The 26,884-nt window shown below is 29.8% G+C and overlaps 2 protein-coding genes across 3 annotated transcripts in view; both read right to left on the reverse strand.

The window, feature by feature from the left end:
* The window catches only part of LOC142321666 (putative peptidoglycan muropeptide transporter SLC46), a 68,378-nt gene extending 61,416 nt beyond the window's left edge, over nucleotides 1–6,962 (reverse strand). Inside the window, exon 1 of one of the 2 annotated variants that reach the window (XM_075359933.1) lies at nucleotides 6,913–6,962. In XM_075359933.1, the coding sequence (XP_075216048.1) occupies nucleotides 6,913–6,927 (15 nt within the window). In that variant the 5' untranslated portion in view covers nucleotides 6,928–6,962. Of the gene's footprint in view, nucleotides 1–2,368; nucleotides 2,505–6,912 lie in introns of those variants that run through there. The other variant, XM_075359932.1, reaches the window with a different exon arrangement.
* An 8,599-nt stretch (nucleotides 6,963–15,561) lies between these two features.
* Nucleotides 15,562–26,884, reverse strand: part of LOC142321667 (murinoglobulin-1-like) — a 104,117-nt gene continuing 92,794 nt past the window's right edge. Inside the window, exons 24-27 of the mRNA XM_075359935.1 lie at nucleotides 23,922–24,141; nucleotides 20,619–20,797; nucleotides 18,282–18,342; nucleotides 15,562–17,418 (exon numbers count right to left, since the gene is read on the reverse strand). Coding sequence (XP_075216050.1) covers nucleotides 17,417–17,418; nucleotides 18,282–18,342; nucleotides 20,619–20,797; nucleotides 23,922–24,141 — 462 coding nt within the window. The 3' untranslated portion in view covers nucleotides 15,562–17,416. The remainder of the gene's footprint in view (nucleotides 17,419–18,281; nucleotides 18,343–20,618; nucleotides 20,798–23,921; nucleotides 24,142–26,884) is intronic.

Consider the following 26,884-nt stretch of genomic DNA (forward strand, 5'->3'; position numbering starts at 1 on the left):
TAGCCAAAAATCTTTATTCTGTGCTTGGTGAAATAATTTGGAATACTTCTACCACAAAATTTTATTATCCCAATTTTTCATTTTAAATTATCCAGCCTACTCTTTTACTTAAATTTCTACCACCCATACTCCAACCCAAAGAATATACATACATATACATTCATTGTACATATATACATACATACATTGATTTTGTATTTTTTTATGACATTATCTCTTCAATAATCTCACCCAGAGATATGGTTGTAACATATTCCAATGGTCAAATACTTTAACAATACCCAAAGCCTAAAATAAGTTGCCTCTAGTTTTCTGTTGTTCAAGCTATTTAAACAACCTAACAGGTTATCAACTGAAATGCCACTGCTATTTTTAAATTTTTTAGCTCTTCAAAGACATCCAGCCTATGGTAAAGTTATTTGTCTCTCAAAAGCCTTCTCACCAATTACAAGATTTCATGATCCCTAGAGGAAGATTTCAGACTATTATGATTATAGGTAGAAAACTACCAGAACTATCATAGACTATTTGTAGGCATTTTTCTAAATGTTCATAAATTTGATACAAAGTAACAACATGATTTCTGTTTTATGTATCTCTGAAAAGTGTGTGTTATAAAAAGTAAATAAGCTGTTTTACAGCAATAAGTAAGAATTATGAAAAAAGAAGAAAAAGTTATAAGTATGATCACAATGATATTTTTATTTTCAACTAAAGAAAAAATATTTTTAGTATATTTTATTAATTCAAAATTTTTATATTAAAAAAAAAATATATATATATGTTCATGTATGTATTAAATTATAAGATATGTTTATGTAAAAAAATAAGCTTTGAAGTCTGACTCCTAATGTACTTGCTTCAAGCATAGTTATTTACAGGTAATAAATTAAAGTATAAGTTTATGGGACTATATTATACTAATTCAATGTTATATTTTAATGTTAACTAAAATAAACTTAAAACTTTTGACACTCTTACTTGTTTAGATGGATTTAGTGTAATTTTTAGATTATCTACTAACGTCAAATATGACATACTAATAAATACAAGAAATCCTTAAAGATGAATTTAATTATTTTTAAAAATTATTACATTTTTTGAGATTTTATCATGAATGTACAGCTAGTTAATAAACATCACACCAGGCTGTGATTACTTTCCAATAAATAGTAACAGTCAATTAAACTTAAAATAATGAATAATTTGTAATTGTATGGTAATAGTATAAGAGGATATATTAATCAATTGAGAAATTCATCTGGTTTTTAGATAAATTAAGATCATGCTTCAAAGATAAAGAAAACAATGACCATTGTTTTGTGTACTAAAGATGTAATATAGTATACTTAAAAATATGTAAGTATGTATACTTAAAAAGCTATTGTTTAATGTTGGCTTTAGAATTTGTTAGTAAAATAGTACTTGCTCTGGTGCCTTACAGTTTAAAAAAATATGTCTTAACGGAAAATATTTTTTTAATGAAACAATCTGACATGAAGTTAATCTAAGTAATCTGAGAAATGCAAGCACTTTCAAAGAAAAATTTGATGTAGTGATGAATTTTTAGCAATAGCTTTTTGTCAAATTTTTTGTAATTCTGAAATAAAAATCAAGTTGGAAATTAGAAATTATTCTAATTTATACATTAAAAATAGAATAATGTATTTTTTTCATAATGTATATAATAATACTTTTTCAAATTTGAACTGTATAAAAGACCAGGCAATGCTACCCCACAGACACAAAGAAAAAAATTTGGGTTTAACAAGGCAGTTAAGTGTGAAAAGTAGTTAACAAAATTATTTCATTAATCAATTTTTTGAAATTTTTAAAGATGTCAGCCAATATTTAAATATGAACAAAAAAACTGTTCTGAAATTCAAAACATTTTTTGAAACATCACAATATTTAAAATTAATAATCCTTTCATGACTAATAAAAAAATTAACATTTATGTATATGTGCATTTATATATATGTTTATGAAATCTATAATCAAGCTAGCCTGGAATTAACTCAGGTTTTGAAAAAAACACACTAAAATACAATAGGTTGAAACAAAGGTCTTATATGGATTAATATACTAAAATAGTGGTAACATTTAAAAATGTTATAATACAGTCTATTATGTATGAGTTGTGTTGATAACTTGCTCAGTACTCTGCTAACCTTTAATATGTTTGTACAATTGTACTACAATAGTCTTCTTAGTAAGTAAATAAGTAGGAAAAAGTAAAGAAAAATTAAATCATATATGTTTATAAAAAATAATGATGATTCAAAGTTAATTTTTTTTGTATAAGGAGAGTCATTTCAAATATATTAATAAAAATATTATTTATTAAAAATATTGTTTTAATACTTACATTTGAGTTATTCATATTCATAAAAATAAACTTGTTAGGCAATAGCAATAATAGTTCATTGTTATTTAAGCATTATCACAAAAAAATACTCATATATGTTAAGGAATTAAGAGATAAATGATGAGAGTAAGAAAAAATTACTAACAAGGCTATTATAAGATAAATTTAATCTTCTTTTTATTTATCTCTGTAATATAAAATGAAAATAACACGATTATCATCACAATTAATTACTATACTATAATTAGTTTATAATTTTGGATCATAGAATTCGGAAGTTATTAAATGTATTCTCCCCTCTCTAATTTTACAATCTTGTGCAAACACAAACACACATACACACGAGGCAAGAGATAACACTGAAAGTAAATATCGTTAAAGTAGCAGACTTAAATGTGTTTCTAATATAGTTGCACCTTAATACTTTTGTTATAAAGTAAATATGTTTACAGACTGAGTAACTTAAAACTGGACCGTTGCAGAAAGCCTCCCCGAATAGCCGACCACATAATCATTTTATGAATAAATTAAAGAAATGAAAACACAAATAAAAAACTAATTATAACTTAAACATTTATTAGTGAAAATTTACACATTTATTTTTACGAAAGATTTTAAAAGTATGCTAAGTATACTTTTAAAAGTATTGATAAGTATACTTATGAATGCATTTTTCTGCTTTAGAACTTTGTTGAGAGACATCCAACGCAAATCGTTACAGTAAATGAATTTGGTAACACGTTGAATAATATTCGCCTTCACATATTTCAAAGCGTGGGGATTGTTTCATAAACTTTATTCTTAAAGTAGGCCTACAGATAAAAAAAAGAAAAAGTAGATAATCTGCAGTTGTGAAAGCTACAGATCTTTGCTGACTGCTGATTCTTTTGTAAAAGCAGTTGAACACGGACCACTGAAGCGCGAGATGTGGGTCATGATGTCCCGCCTAGTTGAATGAAGTAGTAATCGAATTTACTATCACTCAACTGAGCGTAGAAATCACTGAAAATTGTGAGGTATACTTCTGTATTGAAACATAATCGAATCAAAACGGATGGGTCCCACGATTTGATTACAGACTACAGCACAACGTACGTATTTTCTTATCATGAAGTGATTTCTCAACCCACCGGGTTGGTCTTGTGGTGAACGCGCCTTCCCAAATCAGCTGATTTGGGAGAGTTTCAGCGTTCAAATCCTAGTGAAGTCAGTTATTTTATACGGATTTGAATTTTTGATCGTGGATGCCGGTGTTCTTTGGAGGTTGGGTTTTCAATTAACTACACATCTCAGGAGTGGTCGAACTGAGACAGTTACAAGACTACACTTCATTTACACTCATACATATCATCCTTTTTTGAAGTAACACCTGAACGGTGATTCTCGGAGGCTAAACAGGAGAAAGTAATAATATGAAGTGGTTTCTCAAAACAACAATGAGGGGGGTTATTTACGGATTAATACATTGTAGCATTACCTTTTTTGTAAATTGAAAGATGGAACCATGCTTCGTCGACCATGAAATACAGAATAGGCTCTAATTCCGTTAACAGTTTTGTTAAAAAACCGGTTATAGTAATTAAGAAGTTTCAGTTTGTTGTCTGCTTCCTAAAATTATTGTACGGTAGCACTGATAGACAAAAAAAAGTTTTTTAATGTTTAATATTTCTTGCAGATTACATGTTTTGCGTTCATTACAGATCTGTAAATACAATTTTTCTATCACCATTAGTTTTAAATAAATTACGCTTCAAAAAAATTAAGGGAAAATATAGTTAAAATCTGTAAAATTTACAATTTTGCATGGCCATACCTGTGTTGCAATGATTTCGCTGACGCATTTCTTTTATAAATAGCTTCAGGCACATCCCGAATTAATGTCCAACAGTAATCGGCTAGCATATTAGTATTCCGTTTCTCTTTATAGCGGCTTTCCATCACCGAAATGTCTTGGTGTAAACGTTCACAGTGTTCGTAAATTACGTCTCCGAGATTGTCTGAGAAAAAATCCAGATGCGAGTGGAGGAAATGTATTTTCAGACATATTACATCCCATAGCTTTGTATGAAGCAAGAAGTTGATTAACTTTATCGTGGTAATTGTCCGATTTTTGTTTGCCGAGAAAGGTTTTGCAAACGTCTTTCAATGAAGCCCAAGCTGCACTTTCTATATTATTTAACATCGAGTTAAATACATCATCTTTGACCAATTCTCTTATTTGAGGACCAACAAATATTCCTTCTTTAATTTTTCCTTCACTTACATTCGGAAATTTCTGCCTGATGTACAAAAATCTGGAACTATACTTCATTGCTTTTACAAAATTTTTCATTAGTCCTAGCTTGATATTGAGAGGGGGTAAAAATATTTTTTTGGGTTCAACTAAGGGCTCATGAATAACATTTTTCCCATTTGTTGTTAAGTTGTCTCGTTTCTTCCACTCTTTGGTAACATAATGTTTATCCCTATCTCGACTGTCCCATTTGCAAAGAAAATTACTTAGTATAGCCTAAGTGCATGCTTAACAAAATAGTATAATTTTCAAATCATCACATATGTTCAGCTGTGTTTTTTATAATTTATTTTTTCAACAGCGTCTTTCATTACATTGTATGTCTCTTTCAAATTAATACCATAAGTGATTGGTATCAAACGATATTTGTTACCATTGTGCAGCAAAACCACTTTTAAACTATACTTAAACGAATCTATGAAAAGGCACCAGTCCTCAGGTTTATGAACTTGTCCTAAGTACAACATAAGCTCATCAATATTTGTGTAATAAACCAAATTATTTTCATCAATAAAGTACTGAGAAAGTTCTTTTGGTCGGCTTCAAAAGCCAGAAATTTTTGTATTTTTTGAAGTAAATTCCAACCTTGCAGTCTTGATCCTAACAGTTCAGCTTGATTTTTTGATAAATTTAAATCCTTAACCAAGCCATTTAATTCACCTTGTGATATAAAATGTGGCTTATTGGAAGATAATTCAAAATCAAAATCATTGTTTTCTTCTTCAGTACTGCCTGATTCTTCATCGCTGCTTTCGAAACATTCATTCACAGGTTGCTCAGGAACTAGAATAATTTCACTATGAAGTACAGGCCTGATTGCAGATTGCAATGAATATTTTACAGTATGTTTAGATCTTTTAGAAATTCCGGACACACTAGTTAAACAAAAGGTTATATGATCCTTTGGTTCATGCCAAACCATAGGTACACCAAATGGCAATGCCTTCCGTGTACCTTTCACCCATCCTCTTAAATATACAGAATTAGTGCATACTATATGAGGAGACCATGTCTTATCCTGATCACCAATTTTACACTGATAGTACAAATGATATACTTTTTTGATTAAAGGTGTAATATTTTTCTATTCGATTTTATGGTAAACTTACCACATACATAACAAAAGGCATCCACATCATTTACACAATTTTGAGGCATTATGACACTGCACTGTTAACAACACTGCACTGCACTGTTAACTTAAGACAGCAATAAGAATGAACAAAATTAATTAATTCTTAAATCCATTGCTTAATACAAACAACACAGCTGTGTTTTCAGCTACATGTTTTGACCTGCAGACATGATTAATCTTGTCCATGAAGGCTCACTCTTCAGTATTAGATATGATGTCATAATATGTGACTGTGATATGATTTAATTCTTTGTCTAGTATGTTGAAAAAAGAAAAAATCCTTTAATTAAAATTTGAAATTTTTTCAAAAATGGAGAGTAATAGAAAGATTCTGAGTTCATATTTGTTTATATCATCAAAAAACTGATTAAAATCATGTATCGCATGTTAAAAAATAAAAATTATGTTTATCAGTGTAGTCTTAAACTTAAAGAATGTAGAATTACACCAGGATCTGTATTTTACAATGATTTGTTTTGATAATTTTCCTATGGATTAAGTAGGACTCGGGGAAATTCTTTGTTGCATATCAGGTACAGCTTATGCAGTCAGAACAAAAGGTATCCTATTTTATTTTGCATTTGTAACTGACCCTGTTGAACGCCATTTTTTAACCAAATCCTTAATGTTACTATTTGCTGGAATTAGGAAATTTTCATTGACTATTTTTTTGTTTTCTTAAAGGATGATGAACATGCACAATATTTGACTACAACAATCCATTCCTGTTTAGTTGAAGCCCCTTTGGCAAAACACACCTACCAGACAAAACTTACTGTACTGAACCGCAAACATTGTTCAACTAATAATAGAAATGATTAAAAATAATCATAATAACTGATAGTATAGATGATAGCTGTTATAGCGCTGTAGATGGTAATCGTAATATACCATTTGCACTTAAGTTCCTCAGTCTTAAAAACCTAGTTCCCCTCCCTGTAAGTTCTTCTATCATTTATTCTTTTTAAGCCATCCACTGCTAAGATATTCTGAGATCATTAGCCATAAATATCAGCATCATTCAGTTAACCAGAAAAATAGAAACTATGCATAGCTTTCTGAGATCAAATTTAATACGGCTTAATCACTAAAATTTTAATCTTATTTAATATTTACCTTGCTACATGACATTTTCAAGAAGCTACTACATCTGAATATGTAATTGTTTATAGTCAGTCTGTGATTTGAATAAGATAATTAAGGCTATTGCTGATTAAAAACACTAAAACATTTAAAGATATACTTCTGTGCTTGATTGGTATTGGCATATATATCTTATCACTACGATATAATTATCTTGTCAATTTTATTGGATTGGATATTGCAAAATTTGTTTAGTTTATGTAGCTTTAATTAGTGTGTATTTATCTAACATCAGATCGCATTTAACAGTTCACCATTATTTACTTTGTTTAGTTCATTCACTTTCATTTATGTTCTGTCTGTGTAGTTTTAAATGAGTTTATTTGCTTAGCTTTTAGAAATGGTAGCTGTTTAATGTAGAATATGTAAAGCATGAAGGAAAATTTAAATTTGATGTTATTGGAGTTGAATAGATTACAAAGCTTACCGGTCTGTGTTGTTCTTACTGAAACATAGATCTACAGCAATGAAATAAATAATTATTCAATTTATAATTATCACTACTATGCTAATTGTAATGACAACTACATTTCTGGTGGTGTTGCTGCATATATTAGATCTGAATTCAATGCAAAGGCTGATAAAATTATTCTGGTTTCTACTGATGGTTTAGAAAGTAACTTTGAAATTAGTATTTGTAATTTTTGTTAATTGTATTTTATAAATTCCTTAATTTACCTCTTAGCATTTTTATTAATGAACTCAATGACTATCTCACAAATATTAAAGAGAGGATCTTTTATACACAGGCAATATAAAAGTGGATATTTGAAAATAAATGTTTTGACTGATAAATACAGATTCACCTTAACTAGATTTGGATTGAATTCACTTGTTAACAAGCCAACTTGATTTTGTAAATCCAGTGTTTGTTGTATGATCATTTATTTGTACATTTATTTTAATGCAGCAACAAATTGCATCTGTCCAATTTCTACTGTTTGGCACAATGATATTACCCACTCTACAATCACATTACATATAAGGCTTTATTCAGTATTAAATCTTTCAAATAAAGAAATCTAAATCAAACAAATTGATTTTGTTCTTCTTAAATATGTGCTGTTAAGTTCTAACAGAGCAGTTGTATATGGCTGCAATGATGTTGCTCTCCATTCATTACTTTCATAACACTTTTAAAAACATTGTTACACGAGCTACTGAGAACTTATCCTTAAAAGGGAATCTCATTAGGCAGAAACTATACCTAGGTTAAATAATTTTTTATTAAAACTCATGGAGAAGAAAAATGCATTATACAATAAGTTATTAAAACAACCTTGTAACAAAAGTCTACTAAAATATTACAAGAAATTCTGCAAAAAACTAAAAGTTGACATATTACAAGTCAAAAATAATTACTGTCAGGAAGCCTTTTGTAATTCTAAAGCAAACGGCAGGGAAGGGTGGAAATTAATAAGCTAATAGGTGAAACTGGAACAGATGGGGAAATACAAAAATTTGAGAGAAATTAGGGACTGGTAATAATATTGTAACTGATGAACTAATAAGAGAGTAACATGGACTGACAATATTATAACTGATAAGTTATAAATAGCCATAATGATGGCATTTATGTTTAAACTATTATATTTCAGTTAAAAAAAATATGATGTGAATACCACATGACTTCCTTGTACGCCTATTAAATTACAAACACACGTTTTTTGCTGCACTGGATTTAAACCAATTTTATTTGAAAGTGAGATACAATCCTCCAATTCTTTAATAAAGTGAACAGTTACATAATTGCATTGTAATGAACATTGCATCACATTTTTTTGTGGTTTCGTATCAGCACAATGTCGCTCAAGTAGAAATGTGGTGTAAATGAGAACGTATCAGATCCGTAACCACGGACACATGGTTTCGAATCTGATTTCAAATACATATATTTATTTAATTTAAATATACATTATTAACCTCTGTAAAAATGTTTGAATGAAAATGAAAAGTACATAAAATATTATTTCACTAATAACTTTTTTCATATATTTTTTTTTGTTATTGAATTATTATTTATTGTAAATTTTTTTTACAATCAGATGTTAATAATTATTAATAAATCTATAATTTAAATTTTAAAAAATTATATATTTATATATATATATGAAGTCGGATTCGAACCGATGTGTCTTCCCCTTGTAGGGCAATAATATTTCAATAATTAAAATTTCATTTGGCTATTAATGAACAAATTTTGGAACCAATTTTCATTGGTTCCAACTCTGGAACCAATGAAAATAAGTACCACTTATGTAATATCATTGAAAAGCTCTCAACGAGGACTTATTACTGCATTTAAGAAAAAGTCCAAAATTCAAAAAATTTGGATGTTGTAACTAGATGTAACTACATGTTTACAACATGTACTACTGTACATGTACTACTGGTGTTACAACAGTACTAACTAAATCCACAATTTCAACATCCTACAGGTAATCGTTTTTGAGTTATGCTAAATACATACATATACGTACATATATACATACAGACATCACACCAAAAATGGTCAAAATGGATTCAGGGATGATCAAAATGGATATTTTCGTTGAAATCTTAGATTTTTCACGTTCACAATATTTCCTTTACTTCGTACAAGGAAGTAAAAATTGCACTATACAAATGAAGGTATCATCGGAAACTGCAATTATTTTTCCAGTAACTGGATAAGGGCAATTTTAGTTGTCATTTGTTTGAAAATTAGGGGTCTGAAAAGCGGAAAACTTACTAGTCTTTGCATCTCTTTTTGAGAACGTCAACTTTGAATTTCTATAAAATCAAAACTACTATTATTTAACCATGCAGGTCGTTTCTAGTAAATCCATCACATTTCGGTTAGCATCGACTTTTATGATCCTGTAAATGAACTTCACCATAAAACGCAAGTGTTTATTAATTTAAATTCTAAAAATATGAATTCTACAAAATTAATGCCCGATATTAGAGAAATTTATTTTTTCTACACCTAATGTTAACTGAAATGAGAAGGTTTTCCTTGAAACTACCTGTACACTTAAATAATAGTAATTTTGAGCTAATCTTAATTATAATTATTGAGAAAGAATCGTTTAATCTACCTCCTAAAGTAGAAAATTCTTATCTCAATCAGTTTTATAGTAATTTATAGTTGACAGTCTCAAAAATCATGAGTTTTCTTTTCAGGTGTTTAATTTTTTTCCTCTATGGCTCGAGTGGTAGCGTCTTGGCTTTTCATCCAGAGGTCCTGGGTTCGAATCCCGGGCAGGCATTGCATTTTCAACAAATCATTCACCTCATCCTCTGAAATAATACCTAACGGTGAGCCTGGAGGTTAAACAAAAAAAGTCCTTAATTTTCAAACGAATGATGGTAACTAAAATTGTCTGAATCCAGTTGCCGTAAAAATAATTGTAGTTTCTGACGATATCTTCATTTTTATTGTGTGATTTCTTTTAACTGAAATAATACATTAGTTTAAACACAAACGCCATCTTTCATGGCAACCACTGTCGTTTACAATATGCATGTTTTAGTAAAACGCAAAAATAGCATTACAGTAAAATAATGCTAAATTCAATTAATAGCAGTTTAACTTTGAATTAATATACATATTTTAAGGTAATTTGAATGAAAACTTTGCTGTTTTAAACATGAGGAGTAAGCAACAAAGCCAATAAAGTTTTTTATTGAAGATTTTTCTGTTTCATAGGACAGCATGGTAAGAATAGTTTTACAAACCCAAACTTGGATGCCAGCCTCCATAGCGCAAGTGGTAGCGTCTCAGCCTTTCATGTGGAGGTCCAGTGTTTGAATCCTAGTCAAGACATGGCATTTTTACACACTACAAATCATTCATCTCATCCTCTGAAGCAATACCTAACAGTGGTCCCGAAAGTTAAACAAAAATAAAAAGAAAAAACCCAAACTTGCACAGGGACAGTTTTATTTACATCACTTCAAAACATATGAGAATTATTTTATTAAAATAATGATCAATCGCTGTATAAAATTTATTACTGGAATGCCATGTGTTTTGAAAGCATCATATATCTTATTTAGCTAAACTACTGATATTTTCCCTTTTAATGAGTGATTCGCTACTAAATTTTATGTAAATAAAATTTTCAGTACTAATGGAAAATATGTTTTTGAATTCTGAGAGTGAGTAAAGGTTACCAAACCAGTAATAGAATAAAATTAACTAAATTAAAATTTTCTCTATGTAGCTATGCAGCACCTACTGTGGATAATTATACTTATGGATGTATCTTCCATCCTTAAATTGGATAATGACTGAAAATTTTCCAACAAATTGTCTACAGTCTTAAGGAATATTGGCACAACTAAAAATAGCTCATGGAACAGTATCAAGATATAGAAAATATATTAACTGCAAGTACACAGGTGTAAAATTCAAATACATCCAGCTGGAGGCAAGATTTACAATTTGTTCATTTGCTCTGCTTATAATGCAGCGCTTATCACTAGTATCATGAGATCACCTTATGAAACCTTAATTGGTTGAAAAGTTAAGGGTGAATTAAATTCCTTGTATATTCTACAGCAAGTAATAAATCATTGAAAAATGAGGAAGATTTGGATAAAGTGTTAAATTCCATTAATTATTAGACAATATAAAACTGAGCACTGTGATCAAGAAACATTCTGCACTCCTTTTGTTTCAAGTAAAATATCTTTAATTTTTTGTTGCTCGTTTTCTAAGCTTGACAGCTGTCTTATTAGTGTTGCTGGAAAGTAAAAGTACAGCCTCCAAAATCAGTAAATACTTATTTTTTAATCTCACTTTCAAAAATATGTATATGAGAAACAACAATTAAAAGGTTTTACTTGTTACAAGTCGCCAACTGATTCTGATTCTTCTTATCAAATTTTGAATTCAGCATTATTAGTTGTTATGATGGTAATCATCGATCACTAATAATCACATTATTAATGGTATTTTTAAAACAAAAAATTTTATTATAATAATTAATATTTCATAACTGTGATAATGATTCTAATAACACCATTCCTGATAAAATGTCCTATGATAATGAAAGAAAACACATGAGTTTGAGCAATGTAAATGTATATAACAATTTGAAAATAAATTCGAACTAAATCTAAACCTCTTAATTTATATATTATTTTATTTATATTTTATTTTATATTATTTTATGGCCTTTTTTTAGTACTATAGAAATATACAGTTTTTTTTTTTTTTTTTTGTCTTCAGTCATTTGACTGGTTTGATGCAGCTCTCCAAGATTCCCTATCTAGTGCTAGTCGTTTCATTTCAGTATACCCTCTACATCCTACATCCCCAACAATTTGTTTTACATACTCCAAACGTGGCCTGCCTACACAATTTTTCCCTTCTACCTGTCCTTCCAATATTAAAGCGACTATTCCAGGATGCCTTAGTATGTGGCCTATAAGTCTGTCTCTTCTTTTAACTATATTCTTCCAAATGCTTCTTTCTTCATCTATTTGCCGCAATACCTCTTCATTTGTCACTTTATCCACCCATCTGATTTTTAACATTCTCCTATAGCACCACATTTCAAAAGCTTCTAATCTTTTCTTCTCAGATACTCCGATTGTCCAAGTTTCACTTCCATATAAAGCGACACTCCAAACATACACTTTCAAAAATCTTTTCCTGAGATTTAAATTAATTTTTGATGTAAACAAATTATATTTCTTACTGAAGGCTCGTTTAGCTTGTGCTATTCGGCATTTTATATCGCTCCTGCTTCGTCCATCTTTAGTAATTTTACTTCCCAAATAACAAAATTCTTCTACCTCCATAATCTTTTCTCCTCCTATTTTCACATTCAGTGGTCCATCTTTGTTATTTCTACTACATTTCATTACTTTTGTTTTGTTCTTGTTTATTTTCATGCGATAGTTCTTGCGTAGGACTTCATCTATGCCGTTCATTGTTTCTTCTAAATCCTTTTTACTCTCGGCTAGAATTACTATATCATCAGCAAATCGTAGCATCTTTATCTTTTCACCTTGTACTGTTACTCCGAATCTAAATTGTTCTTTAACATCATTAACTGCTAGTTCCATGTAAAGATTAAAAAGTAACGGAGATAGGGAACATCCTTGTCGGACTCCCTTTCTTATTAGGGCTTCTTTCTTATGTTCTTCAATTGTTATTGTTGCTGTTTGGTTCCTGTACATGTTAGCAATTGTTCTTCTATCTCTGTATTTGAACCCTAATTTTTTTAAAATGCTAAACATTTTATTCCAATCTACGTTATCGAAAGCCTTTTCTAGGTCTATAAACGCCAAGTATGTTGGTTTGTTTTTCTTTAATCTTCCTTCTACTATTAATCTGAGGCCTAAAATTGCTTCCCTTGTCCCTATACTTTTCCTGAAACCAAATTGGTCTTCTCCTAACACTTCTTCCACTCTCCTCTCAATTCTTCTGTATAAAATTCTAGTTAAGATTTTTGATGCATGACTAGTTAAACTAATTGTTCTGTATTCTTCACATTTATCTGCCCCTGCTTTCTTTGGTATCATAACTATAACACTTTTTTTGAAGTCTGACGGAAATTCCCCTTTTTCATAAATATTACACACCAGTTTGTATAATCTATCAATCGCTTCCTCACCTGCACTGCGCAGTAATTCTACAGGTATTCCGTCTATTCCAGGAGCCTTTCTGCCATTTAAATCTTTTAATGCTCTCTTAAATTCAGATCTCAGTATTGTTTCTCCCATTTCATCCTCCTCAACTTCCTCTTCTTCCTCTATAACACCATTTTCTAATTCATTTCCTCCGTATAACTCTTCAATATATTCCACCCATCTATCGACTTTACCTTTCGTATTATATATTGGTGTACCATCTTTGTTTAACACATTATTAGATTTTAATTTATGTACCCCAAAATTTTCCTTAACTTTCCTGTATGCTCCGTCAATTTTACCAATGTTCATTTCTCTTTCCACTTCTGAACACTTTTCTTTAATCCACTCTTCTTTCGCCAGTTTGCATTTCCTATTTATAGCATTTCTTAATTGCCGATAGTTCCTTTTACTTTCTTCATCATTAGCATTCTTATATTTTCTACGTTCATCCATCAGCTGCAATATATCGTCTGAAACCCAAGGTTTTCTACCAGTTCTCTTTATTCCGCCTAAGTTTGCTTCTGCTGATTTAAGAATTTCCTTTTTAACATTCTCCCATTCTTCTTCTACATTTTCTACCATATCTTTTTTACTCAGACCTCTTGCGATGTCCTCCTCAAAAATCTTCTTTACCTCCTCTTCCTCAAGCTTCTCTAAATTCCACCGATTCATCTGACAACTTTTCTTCAGGTTTTTAAACCCCAATCTACATTTCATTATCACCAAATTATGGTCGCTATCAATGTCTGCTCCAGGGTAAGTTTTGCAGTCAACGAGTTGATTTCTAAATCTTTGCTTAACCATGATATAATCTATCTGATACCTTCCAGTATCGCCTGGCTTTTTCCAAGTGTATATTCTTCTATTATGATTTTTAAATTGGGTGTTGGCAATTACTAAATTATACTTCGTGCAAAACTCTATAAGTCGGTCCCCTCTTTCATTCCTTTTGCCCAGCCCGTATTCACCCACTATATTTCCTTCCTTGCCTTTTCCAATGCTTGCATTCCAATCTCCAACTATTATTAAATTTTCATCTCCCTTTACGTGTTTAATTGCTTCATCAATCTCTTCGTATACACACTCTACCTCATCATCATCATGGGCGCTTGTAGGCATATAAACGTTAACAATCGTTGTCGGTTTAGGTTTTGATTTTATCCTTATTACAATGATTCTATCGCTATGCGTTTTGAATACAGTTACATATGTTAAATATGAACTATTTGCTCTTCATAAAATTTCAAATATTTTGTTCACTTTTTCATTCTTTGCAGGCATTATCAAAAGCTAGTTTTAAAACAGTGGTTGATAGAAACTGTTTTCTCAAAGTCAAAAATTAGTAATTCAGTAAAGAGTAATTATGCAATGGATTTTTCAATAGTCAACTTGTATTGAAAAGTTAATATAATTTTCAATAAAAACCCTTTTAAGAAAATATGATGTCCCTTATAAATTTTTGATTAAGTTCATTCTAAAAGTGTAAAATAATATACTTTCAATGAATGACTGATGGAGTACGAGCTAAAATGTTAAAAATAATTTACAAAAAAATGTTTAAAATTCTACTTGATTAAATAAAAGTTTTATTTTTTCTAATTTTATGGATTCTATTATTTCATTAATTTTTTTTAAAAATTGATCCATTGGAAGTAAATGTTAGAAAGGTTCTTTTCCATCAAGAGGGGGACAGAACCTTTTTTGAAAAGGAGCTCCTCCCCCTACAGACAAACATCAATGAATTTTATTAGGAGAGCTCATTGCCCTCTCAAAAAGTAGCTCCTCAGTTTACTAAAGATATCTTATAATGTTCTAATGTGATCTTTTTTTGTTGCATATAAGAAAAATTTAGTTGTTGGAAAATACTGACTTTGTATAACCCTCTCTCTATGTGCAGCAGATATTTCACAATAGGAAGAGTTTAGTTAATAAATTTTTTGACAGCAGTAGATGTATCTTCAGAATGTAATTTATCATTTTAAATAAAAACAGTTTAATTTTTTGGAATAATATAATCTTTAAGTAAGAAATTGCTTAAAATAATACAAATTAATCATACTAAACAACTATTTAAAAACAAAAAAATAAATATTAAATAATAACAATTCTAAAATTAAGAAATTATACCACCTAGATGAATTAAAGGAAAAAATTATTGTAAGAAATCTTTTCTTACATATATTAAACAGAATTCATAAAATTAATTTACAATTACTTTTGAGAAACGTTTTTTTTTTTAAATGCACCTACTTAAAGTGTATTAAAAATTGGTATAGATTAGAAATGATCTGAAGTTGTTCAATCTTAAATCTAAGAGCTCTTCCAGGAAAGAATACAAATAAATCCTAACTTCAGCAATTTTCAAAGTTTTGGGCTAAGATCTTAGCAAATAAAATCTGTTCAGCACCACTTGGGGACTCACTAATGTAATGAGATCTTGAAATTTGTTAACTACAAACTTGGTTCTTACTAAAGATCAATATATAATAAGTGAATGTAATTTTGATAACATTGAGGCAGAACACAAATGCTTTTTCAATAGCCAGAATGAACGTGTAGGAATCAAGCGGAGAGAAAAATGCAGTAGAGATGGTTCTAATTAGATATGCAGAAAGATTCAAAGATAAAGAAGGCTTGAGTTTAATACTAGAAATGTATTGTTAAACTTAAAATATAATTTTATACACAGAATATCACTTGAAAACCTTTAAACAATTATTTTAAAACTATGTTTTGCAAAATGACTTACTGCAAACATAGAATTCCTTACCACCAGAATTCTAATTTCATCTTTTTTTAATCTACTAAATGAAAGATTTTAAAATAGTTGCACTGTGGAAAAAATGGACCCTAGAATATAACAGACCAAGAAGAGTTAATGACTAAGGCTTTAAATATTTTAATATTTACTAGACAATCACTGTCTTTCCTACTAACTGACTGACATTTCTCTAATTGCATTTGTTTATAATAATTTTATTAACACAAGATGCTAGGGAATGAAAAAAAAACACAAAAACCCTCTGTAATTCTGGTTTACCTGCATATTGTAATCATTTTTCTTGTAATTTTATACAATTTAATTTTTTCTTTGATGCAAAGTTACTGTAATAGCTATCATCATTGATTTTAATAGAACAAATAAAACTACAGTATGTTGCTGAAAATTAATTAAGATTTTTTAAAAATGTTTAACTACAAAGTGAAAAACAAATTTCTCTTTAAGATATGCAATTTACTCTAAACATGCAAAACATACCACTATAGCATAAATGAGTGATATTGTTATAAATGATAACTTGAAAATTAATAACATGTATTTATTTTAGCTTACATATATATATATTGCATTAAGGGATTAGTTTTTAGCACAGATTATGTGCCTTGACGACCTCAAGATCGTAATAATGTAGTGATGCTGCATGAGAAAAATATTGTAACATTTAAAAAAAAACCACAAATAGCTCAAATTTATTTGGAATTATTTCAAGAATAAATGAAAAGTGGAGCATTTTTGTACATTATAAAATGAAAAAATGTTAAAATTAGCGTTAAAACGTGTAAAGGCATTAAAATTTTCTCATTAAAGTTTTAAAATTTTTTCTGATTGATGTTTATCAGAGTTATGAAATTATTTTTTTTTTTTACAAAAAACAAAATATCCTAAACATAGATAATTTTTCAGTCATGGAAGGTGGTGTAGCTACTACGATAAAAAACATTGACAAGTACTGCCTCAAGTAAAAGCTTATTCTTAACTAACAAAATGTACAAAATAAGCACCAATGTTGACTACTAGAAGAAATTCTGATGAAAATTTAGCAAAACCAGGAGTCGTTCAGCCGTTTTCTGTTTTAAACAAATATAAATAATTTTAAATATCATAAATAAAGAAATATTAATAAATAATTAATTATAAACACATTAAAAAAAAAACAAAAACATAACGCAATAAATTTACATATTAATATTATTAAATAATTACATAATACTTACATCACTGCTACCAAAAAAAATATTTAAGAACATTGCTTGTGGTTAATAATTCTAAATAAGAAAGAAAAGGATACTAAATAAAAGATGAAAGTGAAAGGGGGAAAATATGGACAAGTAAGTTTAAGGATGCTGTAGATGATATAAAGGAAATGCAGAGTATAGGCAATTTCTATAAACATATCGGAGAATTATTATTGGATGACATTCAGAAGGAAGCAAAGTAATGATGCATAAGAATTATAATTCGTAAAATCAAGGTGGACTGTACCAGTCTTGATGCACAAAACTGAAATGTGGTGACCAATTGAATAGAAGACAACAAAACCTAGACAACTGAAATTAAACTCACAGGAATGCAGTAGAAAAGAAAGTGCTGGATTATATTAAACTAAACATGTATAGGACAATGTAAAAATAGATAGAAAAAAATTAGGCTACATTGTTCAGTCATGTTGAAAAAATGGGTGAAAAAACACAGTTAAATGAAATACGTTGACTTACTGCCCAATCCATGATTAGGCTTCAGGATTAGAAGAAGGATACCATCAAGGAACAGTGGTTTTTTTTTTCTAAATAAAAATAACAACAACAAATATTATAATTTTTTCAGAAGTTATTAATTCACACACATATACATACACACACACGCACACACATACACATGCAATACACTTATTTGATACATTAATGATTATTATTTTAGTACCACTACTTACATAAATCATCATCATTATTGTCGAAAATCACTGGAATATTATTACACAAAATAGTATAATTCTAAAAAAGAAAAGTAAAACATTTATTTGTTAACATCTTAAATATTAGCCACATAACTTTTCTAACATAAATTACACAAAAGCATATTTAAAGTAGTCTAACTTAAATGTCTTACAGTACATACAATATCTGAGCTGCAATTTCTATAAAAAGTGTTGTGTATACCATACCTATATATTTGGGTGTAACATACGTTACACCTGTAACTGCTTTAAAACAAAAGTACTTAAACATATTTTTTATCAAATATTTTCTAATTTTTCATATTTTTTTAATAGTTTCATTAAAATATTGTTTCTCTTTTTTTCAGTAATACTTGATTGATTAGACAGTGTGTAATTATTAAAGAACTGAGTATAGTTGTATGAAAGAGATATCCTATGATGCTAAATTACTCAAATTAGAAACACATTATTCTTTTTATTTAGATTTCAAGGTTCATGTTTCGATCATTAATAATTGCTTCATATTCATAAAACTCCTTGCCAATCTCCATGGAAAAGTAATGGCATCCTTGTCTTTCATCTGGAAGGTTCTAAATTCAAATGCTGGTTGGCTTGGCATTTTTACATAGTACAAAATACTTTTCACAAAAAAAAAGGAATGTATCTGTAAATTGGCATAAGCTTGCATTATGTAGTTACTAGCAAAATAAATTGATCAAAAAATATATAGTGCTCGATCTACTGATTTTATCATCAGTATCAATATTAATGAATGATTCAATAAATTAATAAAACTAAATTCACCAATTGAGAGACATCTTTTGATCCGTACTTCATGATTATTATAATTTAGGCAATAAATAAGTCTTAAAAATTCAGTAAAAGTTCAATTAACTGGTTTACATTGATCACCAAAGTTATCAATGTTGGGTGCAGATCACTGAGTGCTCTAGGGATTTTTTAAATGACATACTGTGATGATGAGCAATGAGATTTTTAATTTAAAAAAAAATGAAAACATATTATTTCAAAATAATATAATATTTCAATAACAAAAATACAAGTGGGATGTGTAGAATATAATATAAAGTTAAATAGGATAAAACTTTATTTAACGATATCTTGTCACTGAATATTAACCATTAATAGTGGTTAATCACTGCTTATTAACTAAACTGAATTTTTAACAATGAATATAATTAAATATAACTGAATTGTATAAATTAAAATCTGTAATTTTTCTGGTTGAATCTAATGATTATGTATCATGTTAACTGTATGAGCTCCGCATCTGAAAAACTGCCAGTCTCCGTGTTATTTCGGCAACTGTCCGTAGAGCAGCACTCAACAACACAACACTGAGTGTTTCTCAATTGGTGAGTTCTGCTTAATTGACAGTATTTTGCTCTTTGTTTACTCTCATTTATATTAATAAGTTATGAAAAATTAATATATTCATATGAATATTTAATAAAATTTATTTTATAAAAAAAGTTATAGTGTATTGTTAAAAATAAAAAAAAATAAAACTTGAATAGCAAATGAAATATGAAATAGATAGTAGGTTATAATGACTTATATTTTAAAAAGTAACATATGACTTGTTTCTTACTGTTGGGGGATTACAACTCTAGTTCCTTCCACCCTAACACAACACTACTTAGAAAAATGTTTTTTCTGAACAAATAATAACTTGTGTGAATCATTTTTTATCATTTTTAATATTAACACAGCCACATCAATAGAATTTCAGAATAAATTAAGACGTTAAGAAGTTTGAGGAAAGAGGTACTTCCCATATAGGTACAAGCCATAGTTACATTTTTGTCACCTTCTTCTTCTTTAGTAAAACACATGATTGTACTATATACTAACTATAGATTTCATTAACTATGGGAACTACTTTTGTAAATGAAAGTAAATTAACTCAAGATGTGCTTGCAAACTATTTTTTGGACAACTATTTTTCAAGACTAATACTATTTTTTTTTATTCTTTATTTTTTTGAAGAATACAGTAGTAATAATATAAAATCTGAAAAATCCAACAACATATAAACAATAGAAAATAACCGTAGCAGAAGATAAATTATTATTAATTATTGCGCTAAATAAAATCCATCAATGAAAATAAGATTAAAGTGGCTATCTAGTGGACAAACATAGTTACATCTTAATATAAAATTGTAACCTCTATTTTAGACATTTTTAAAATGAATAACTTTAACATTTTAGCAGTTCTTTATAAAATAACAAAATCTTAAGTACTGTAGGCAAAAATTTATGTAAAAATCCGCACAATAGCATTAATTGTGATACTCTAGGATCTTACCACTGAATTTGAATGTTCTGGATGATAATAATCTGTCACAGTAACAATAGCTGGAGCAGGATTCATAATGTCATATATCTTTTGTATAACAAAAGTAAAACATTTCTGTGTAAATTCGACTTTTTCTAAATAGATAATCAGTTTGTTTTCATCTACTTCTTCTTCCCAACGTTCAATACCTATAAAAAATATCATTTTCAGTAAATTCTTAATTTCAGGCAGACATATACTGTTTGAACCACTTAGTTAATAAAAATGGAAAATAAATGCTATTTTAGATTTAGTTTAAAATATGTATAATATTGTCAACACTCATAAACTGCAAGTAACTAAAACAATAATAATTATATAAAAACAAAATCATTCTAGTAATTCTTTTTTCAGAGGCTGATAATGTTAACTGATTATTAAATTCACACTTTAATTAAATAACAAGTAATTGCTAACACTTTGTTCACAATAAAGTACCAAATGAAATAAAATATGATTGAACTAATAGTTACAAAAATATTCATGACACAAAATTTGAAATGGCCACCACTTTTAATTTTTCTAATGTAGAAACATAAGATTTAATAGTGACATAAAGAATTTTGATTTTAACATAATACACATTCTCACAGAGTACTTAAATTTATTCTTGAAGAAAATATTAAAAAACATAAAAAAAAGGCAATATATTTTTGGTATGTACTTGTAGGAATGTTTTTCTATACCCCAAATCATTTTTCCAAAGTTATGCCATTTATTTACATAGCATTCTATATATTATACTTAAAACCAAATTTTACTCGCTTACTAATTCATTTAATCATTCAACATAGCTTCCAGAACCAGTGTCATAGGACATTAAAATATTATGAGGAAATTTCTCTCAAATATTTAGGCACTTGCTAAGATATATTTTTTTAAATTCTTCCTCTAAGAGTAAAATAGTATTTTAACTGACTGATAAAATAATACTAATCTACTCAATTCCTAAACAGTAATAAGTATATTTTTTTATTAACCTTATTTATTTTTCTATTGACATTGTTTTTAACAATGAAACGAGGGGGAAAACGTTATTCAGATATTCAAAACTTTCAAAGATAGTTTAAGTAATCTAACACAGTATAAAGCTAGAACATTTGGTGTTAACCATTCTCAGGAGAGAATGCCTATGGTTTGGAAATCGGGACTTTTCTGCTGCATCCATAAGAAGGGAGATAAGATGATATGTGAAAATTACACAGGTGTTAAGATATAAGCAAGGTGTATTAGGTAAGTTGTTGGGGGAAAAAAAAGAAAAAAGTTGTTGGCAAGCAGGCTGGAGGCATTGATGAAGAACATTCTCAAGAATATCAGGGACAATGAAGGAAGTGTGATCAACAATGGACTATGTATTAGGCAGTTCTTAAGAAATTTTATGAATATAACCACAAACTACATCAACTCTACATAAATTTCAAACAGACATATGGCAGCAATAATAGAGAAAAGTTGCTAGAAGTTATGGAGAAATTTGGAATATCCATAAAGCTTATAAGTGTCATTAAAATGATATTGCAAGAAACATAAACAATTAGAGTAGAGGGAAAATTGTCACGCAACTTTTACATTGGAGAAGTTTGGGGCAGGGAGAAGCACTTTCAAAGCTCTTGCTTAACTTAGTACTGAGAAGATAATTGTATTTAAGCCGACGGATAATTTTTAATAGAATTATCCAGGTATTAGCTTACACCTCTCTGGGGCACGGATTATAGCTTGACTGCAGGTCCGTCCCAGGAGGGCAGACAAGAGAGAAAAAAAAAAAGTATTAGCTTACACAGAGGATGAATTAAAAAACTTACTAGAGGAGTTTAGCACTATGGAAATATCAGCAAATGAAATGGAACTCTTAATCAACTCATTGAAGACAAAGTAGATGATATTGCAGAGAAGGGGAATAATAAGAGGTCAGAGTTTAACTGTGTATGAGAAGATATTTGACTGGATGAATAAATCTAAATACCTTGGTGGAATTTTGTCCAAAGGACAAAATCACAAAACAGACATCGAGGAAAAGGTTACAGATTAGAAACGGATCTATTATTCTATCCAAAAGTTTTTGAAAGCAAAAATATCAGCAAAAGCACAAAATTTAAAACATATAAAATTTTGATGAGACATAGTCATGTATGGATTAAAAGCATGGACAGTTATAGTAAATGATGTGTTCATTATTTACTACATAACATTTTTACATAACTTATGGAGGTGGGAGAGAAAAGTTTTAAGAAAAATGTATGGTCCTGTGAAGGAGAAAAATGAATAAAAATTAATGTAGAGTTGGAACAGCTATTTGGAGAACCTGATATTGTCAAAAAGCTGAAGAAAGGGAGAATAAGACAAGTTAGACATGTCCAAATAACGCCAGTGGTTAGAGCAGTTAGAAAAGTATAAAGTAACTGAAAAAAAAGAGAGGAAAACTTAGAAATAGTTGGTTGGTTGATTTGGAGGATGGAAGTGATGAGATGAGAAGGGAGTTGCTGAGAGTTGGAATGTTTGAAGGAATGAAGTCCAGGGTTCTCTATGGACTGTAGTGCCAACCACCAAGTAAGTAATTAAGATTTCTTTATGTGGAGCATTAATGCCATTCAATTTTGGTCACAATCAATCAAGGTGACAGAGATATGAACCTTATGAATCCTGTCTCAAAATTTTACTCAAGTGTGGGTAAATTTTTAATAATAATAATAATTTTGTTTTTCTTAAGTAGCTAAGATTGATTCATATGGGGTTTATTTTTATTCAAATCTCTAAAAAGGATTAAGAACAAAAAGCTCTTTTTTATGTTTCTAGACTCAAAGTCAAATTCTTTTACTACTTAGGTGATTCCATTACATTGTATGCCCCTTCAGTTTATTTGAGAAATTTCATTCAGGGATGGGGATAATAAGACTAATTTTTTGTTTTTTTCATTAGATATTGTTTTGCTTGATATCTTCTGACTGCATTAACCAATTTTTATGAAATTTTTACCATGAATTCTGAATTTGGGTCAATGATACCATTTAATTTTGGTTGCAATTGGTCAATGGGATGAAGAGATGATTGTCATTGGGTCTTGTATCTCAAAATTTTACTCAAAGAGAATATCTTTTTTGACATAATTATTTACTTTAACCACCCATTTAATTTTTCCTCTAAGTAATAATCTGCCGAGGCTAAGCCCTTTGTAGACAGAAGAGCATAAGTATAATGACAAAGTCAGGAATTCATAACAAAATAAGTAAAATATCATGCATACAATTTTAATAAAAATAACCAAGTTAAACGTACCAGTCATTTGAGGGAGTGAGCTGCGATCTGGAATGTAACCACTTATAAGATTAATAACAACTATGGCCATGTTAGAAGCTAAATCTGGTAATGTATAGCGTACACATATCTCCATTTTTTGAAAATAGCATTCATCAATTTGAGTCACTGGTACAGTGGAAACTGATAATTCAAATCCATCACCTTTTGTATTTTCATCAACATTGTATGTCAGTAAAGCCTGAAATACACAATTAAAAGAAAAGGCATGCTAATGCTATTATTTTAAGAACAAACTTAACTTTTTTTAACACTTTGATGAAAATAATTTTTAATAAAAATTGTAGTCGTCTACAATTAACAATTGTAACAACAATTAGGTGAATAAATAATCCATAACTGTTGTAACAAACAATACTAGAAATAGTAAACAGGCTCTCATACAACTAGAAGTATATTGGCTTTGCAATAAAAGAAACAGGGGATCTATTATTATAAAAATGGAAGAGCAAATCAAAATTATTTAAAAAAAACAAGTTGATTAAAAATATTACAAGTATAAGTAAATACTATTCTATTACACAGTAACTATTATTATAAACACAATTCTGCACTTAGACTAACTGTGTTATAAAAACAATTACAATAGTCTAGAGTGGCCTAGAGTGGAAAGTCACTGTACGTCCTAAAGTTAGAACTAAAAATTCATAAGGAGTTATAAATGAAAAATACGATATAATAATGAATTATTTTATTTACTCGCTTGATACATAGTATTAATTTGAATGGTCCAGTGGGTCTGTGTGTTCGTCCTTATGTTGCACACACAATTCTAAACATCGCCACGTTCTCTGTGACATGCAACGGAGCATTTCTGGTGTTACGTTACAGAAGGCATCCCTGACAGCGTCATGCAATTCTTCATTTGTAGTATAGCGACGTGCAGATACATGTGCCCTGATAATTTCCCATTATGAATTGTCTGGTGTGGTGAGATCATGACTTCGTAGTGGCCATGATAATGGAGCTGGTGATGGAGTACCACAGCCAATCCAACGTTCTGGAAATTTTTCATTCAGAAACGCATGGACTGACAGAGCAAAATGTGCAGGTGCTCAATCCTGCTGCAACCATACTTGTTTCATGAGATCTTTCTGTTGAAGCTGTGGTATTAACTATGCCTCCAAAATCTCTAAATAAGTTTGTTCGCTTGAGCCTGGCCCATCAAAAAAATAGACCAAATAAATCATGAGCTATCATTGCAGACCATACCATGATGAGCAATGGATTTCACCCCAACTCTGTATCATAATAAGGATTTTCTTTCACACAAAATAACACACTTCTGGCATGTGAACTGTGATAGAATGCACATTCGTCACTAAAAAACACCTTTCCTGACATTCCATGTCTGCATTTGACAGTTCATTGATGAATTTCGAATGAAATGGCCTAACTTTCAAGTCATTTTTCATATGGTCTTGCATTGTCGTCTGTGGAATATCAAATTCACCTGACCATTTACAAGTAGATTTCATTGGGGTTGTTCAATAGAAACTGCAACAGCAGCACATGTTTCTACCGCATTAATTTTTGTACACCTTGCAGCCTATCTTTAACATTGCCTGATTCAAACATACTTTTTTCCCAAGGCAACATTGTTACTTTTCATAGCGGCGACTTATTAAAGTGTTGCCGAATCATATCACTAATTAGCATCATTGTTTGATTTGTTATGTTGTCGTTCATGAACCCATACACTCTTCGACGCTGTAACTACTCGTGTCAGCCATTTTAATGCAACTGTCTTTTACTCAGTGTGTGAGATGTAAAACACTGTTGCCAACCGATCCCAACTGTAAGTTCCGGTTGTGTGTATGGAATACCATATGTTCTAAACACTACTCTAACTCATATTTTTCATTAACTTTAGGGGGTGAATTCCTGGCCACTCTGCAGATTTCTTTGCTTCCACTTCATTCTCAATACAAAATAATATTAATTAAATATAAAATAATAGACATTTTTAATAAGAAAATTTTGGTTTGAACTAATTGTTCCAGAATTTTTAATGGCTATGATATATGACACCAACCAAGTAGTTTCTATGAGAATAAAGATGTTCAATATCTTACACCCAGTCCCTGTGAAAAGAGTAACAATATCATTTCTAGAGCTAAGTATCACCTACATTTTAAAAAATCACCTATATTGTTTGGGTCTGGAATCATGATACGCAACAATGCATTCTGCTCAGTAATGTAAGAAGTAGGAAGCAACTTCATTATTCACCTTCCATATAAATTTGCTCCCTCTATGAATCATGAGACCTTGCCGTTGGTGAGGGAGCTTGAGTGCTCAGTGATATAGAGTAGCTGGACCGAAGGTGCAACCATATCAGAGAGGTATCTGTTGAGAGCCAGACTAAGGAATGACTTCTGAAAGAGGGCAGCAGCTCCTTCAGTAGTTGTTAAGGGCGTAGGTCAGGACGACTTAAACGGCCATATCAACATCACTCAGTACTCTGAGTACTGCGCAGCTGAAAGCAATGGAAAACTACAGCTGTTTTTTCAAAGATGTAGCTCTCTGCATTTTCATATAACAATGATGGAGGCGCCTTCCTTGGTAAAATATTCCGGAGGTAAATTAGTATCCCGTTCGGATCTCCGGGTGGGGACTACTAGGGAAGGGGTCACCAGAAAATTAAAAAATAACATTCTACAAGTTGAAGCGTGGAATGTTAGAAATCTGAAAAACGTTGGTAGGTTAGAAAATTTAAAGAGGGAAATGAATTAGTGAGGTTCGGTGAGAAGAGGAAAACGACTTTTGGTCAGGTGATTTTAGAATAATTAACTCAGCTTCAAATAATGGGCAGGCAGGAGTAGGTTTCATAATGAACAAGAAGATAAGGAAGAGAGTAGAGTATTTCAAAATGCATATTGATAGAATCATTGTAATACGGATAAAATCGAAACCTAAACCGA

The sequence above is a fragment of the Lycorma delicatula genome, chromosome 3 (assembly GCF_047948215.1).
Source record: "Lycorma delicatula isolate Av1 chromosome 3, ASM4794821v1, whole genome shotgun sequence".
Taxonomy (NCBI): Eukaryota; Metazoa; Arthropoda; class Insecta; order Hemiptera; family Fulgoridae; genus Lycorma; species Lycorma delicatula.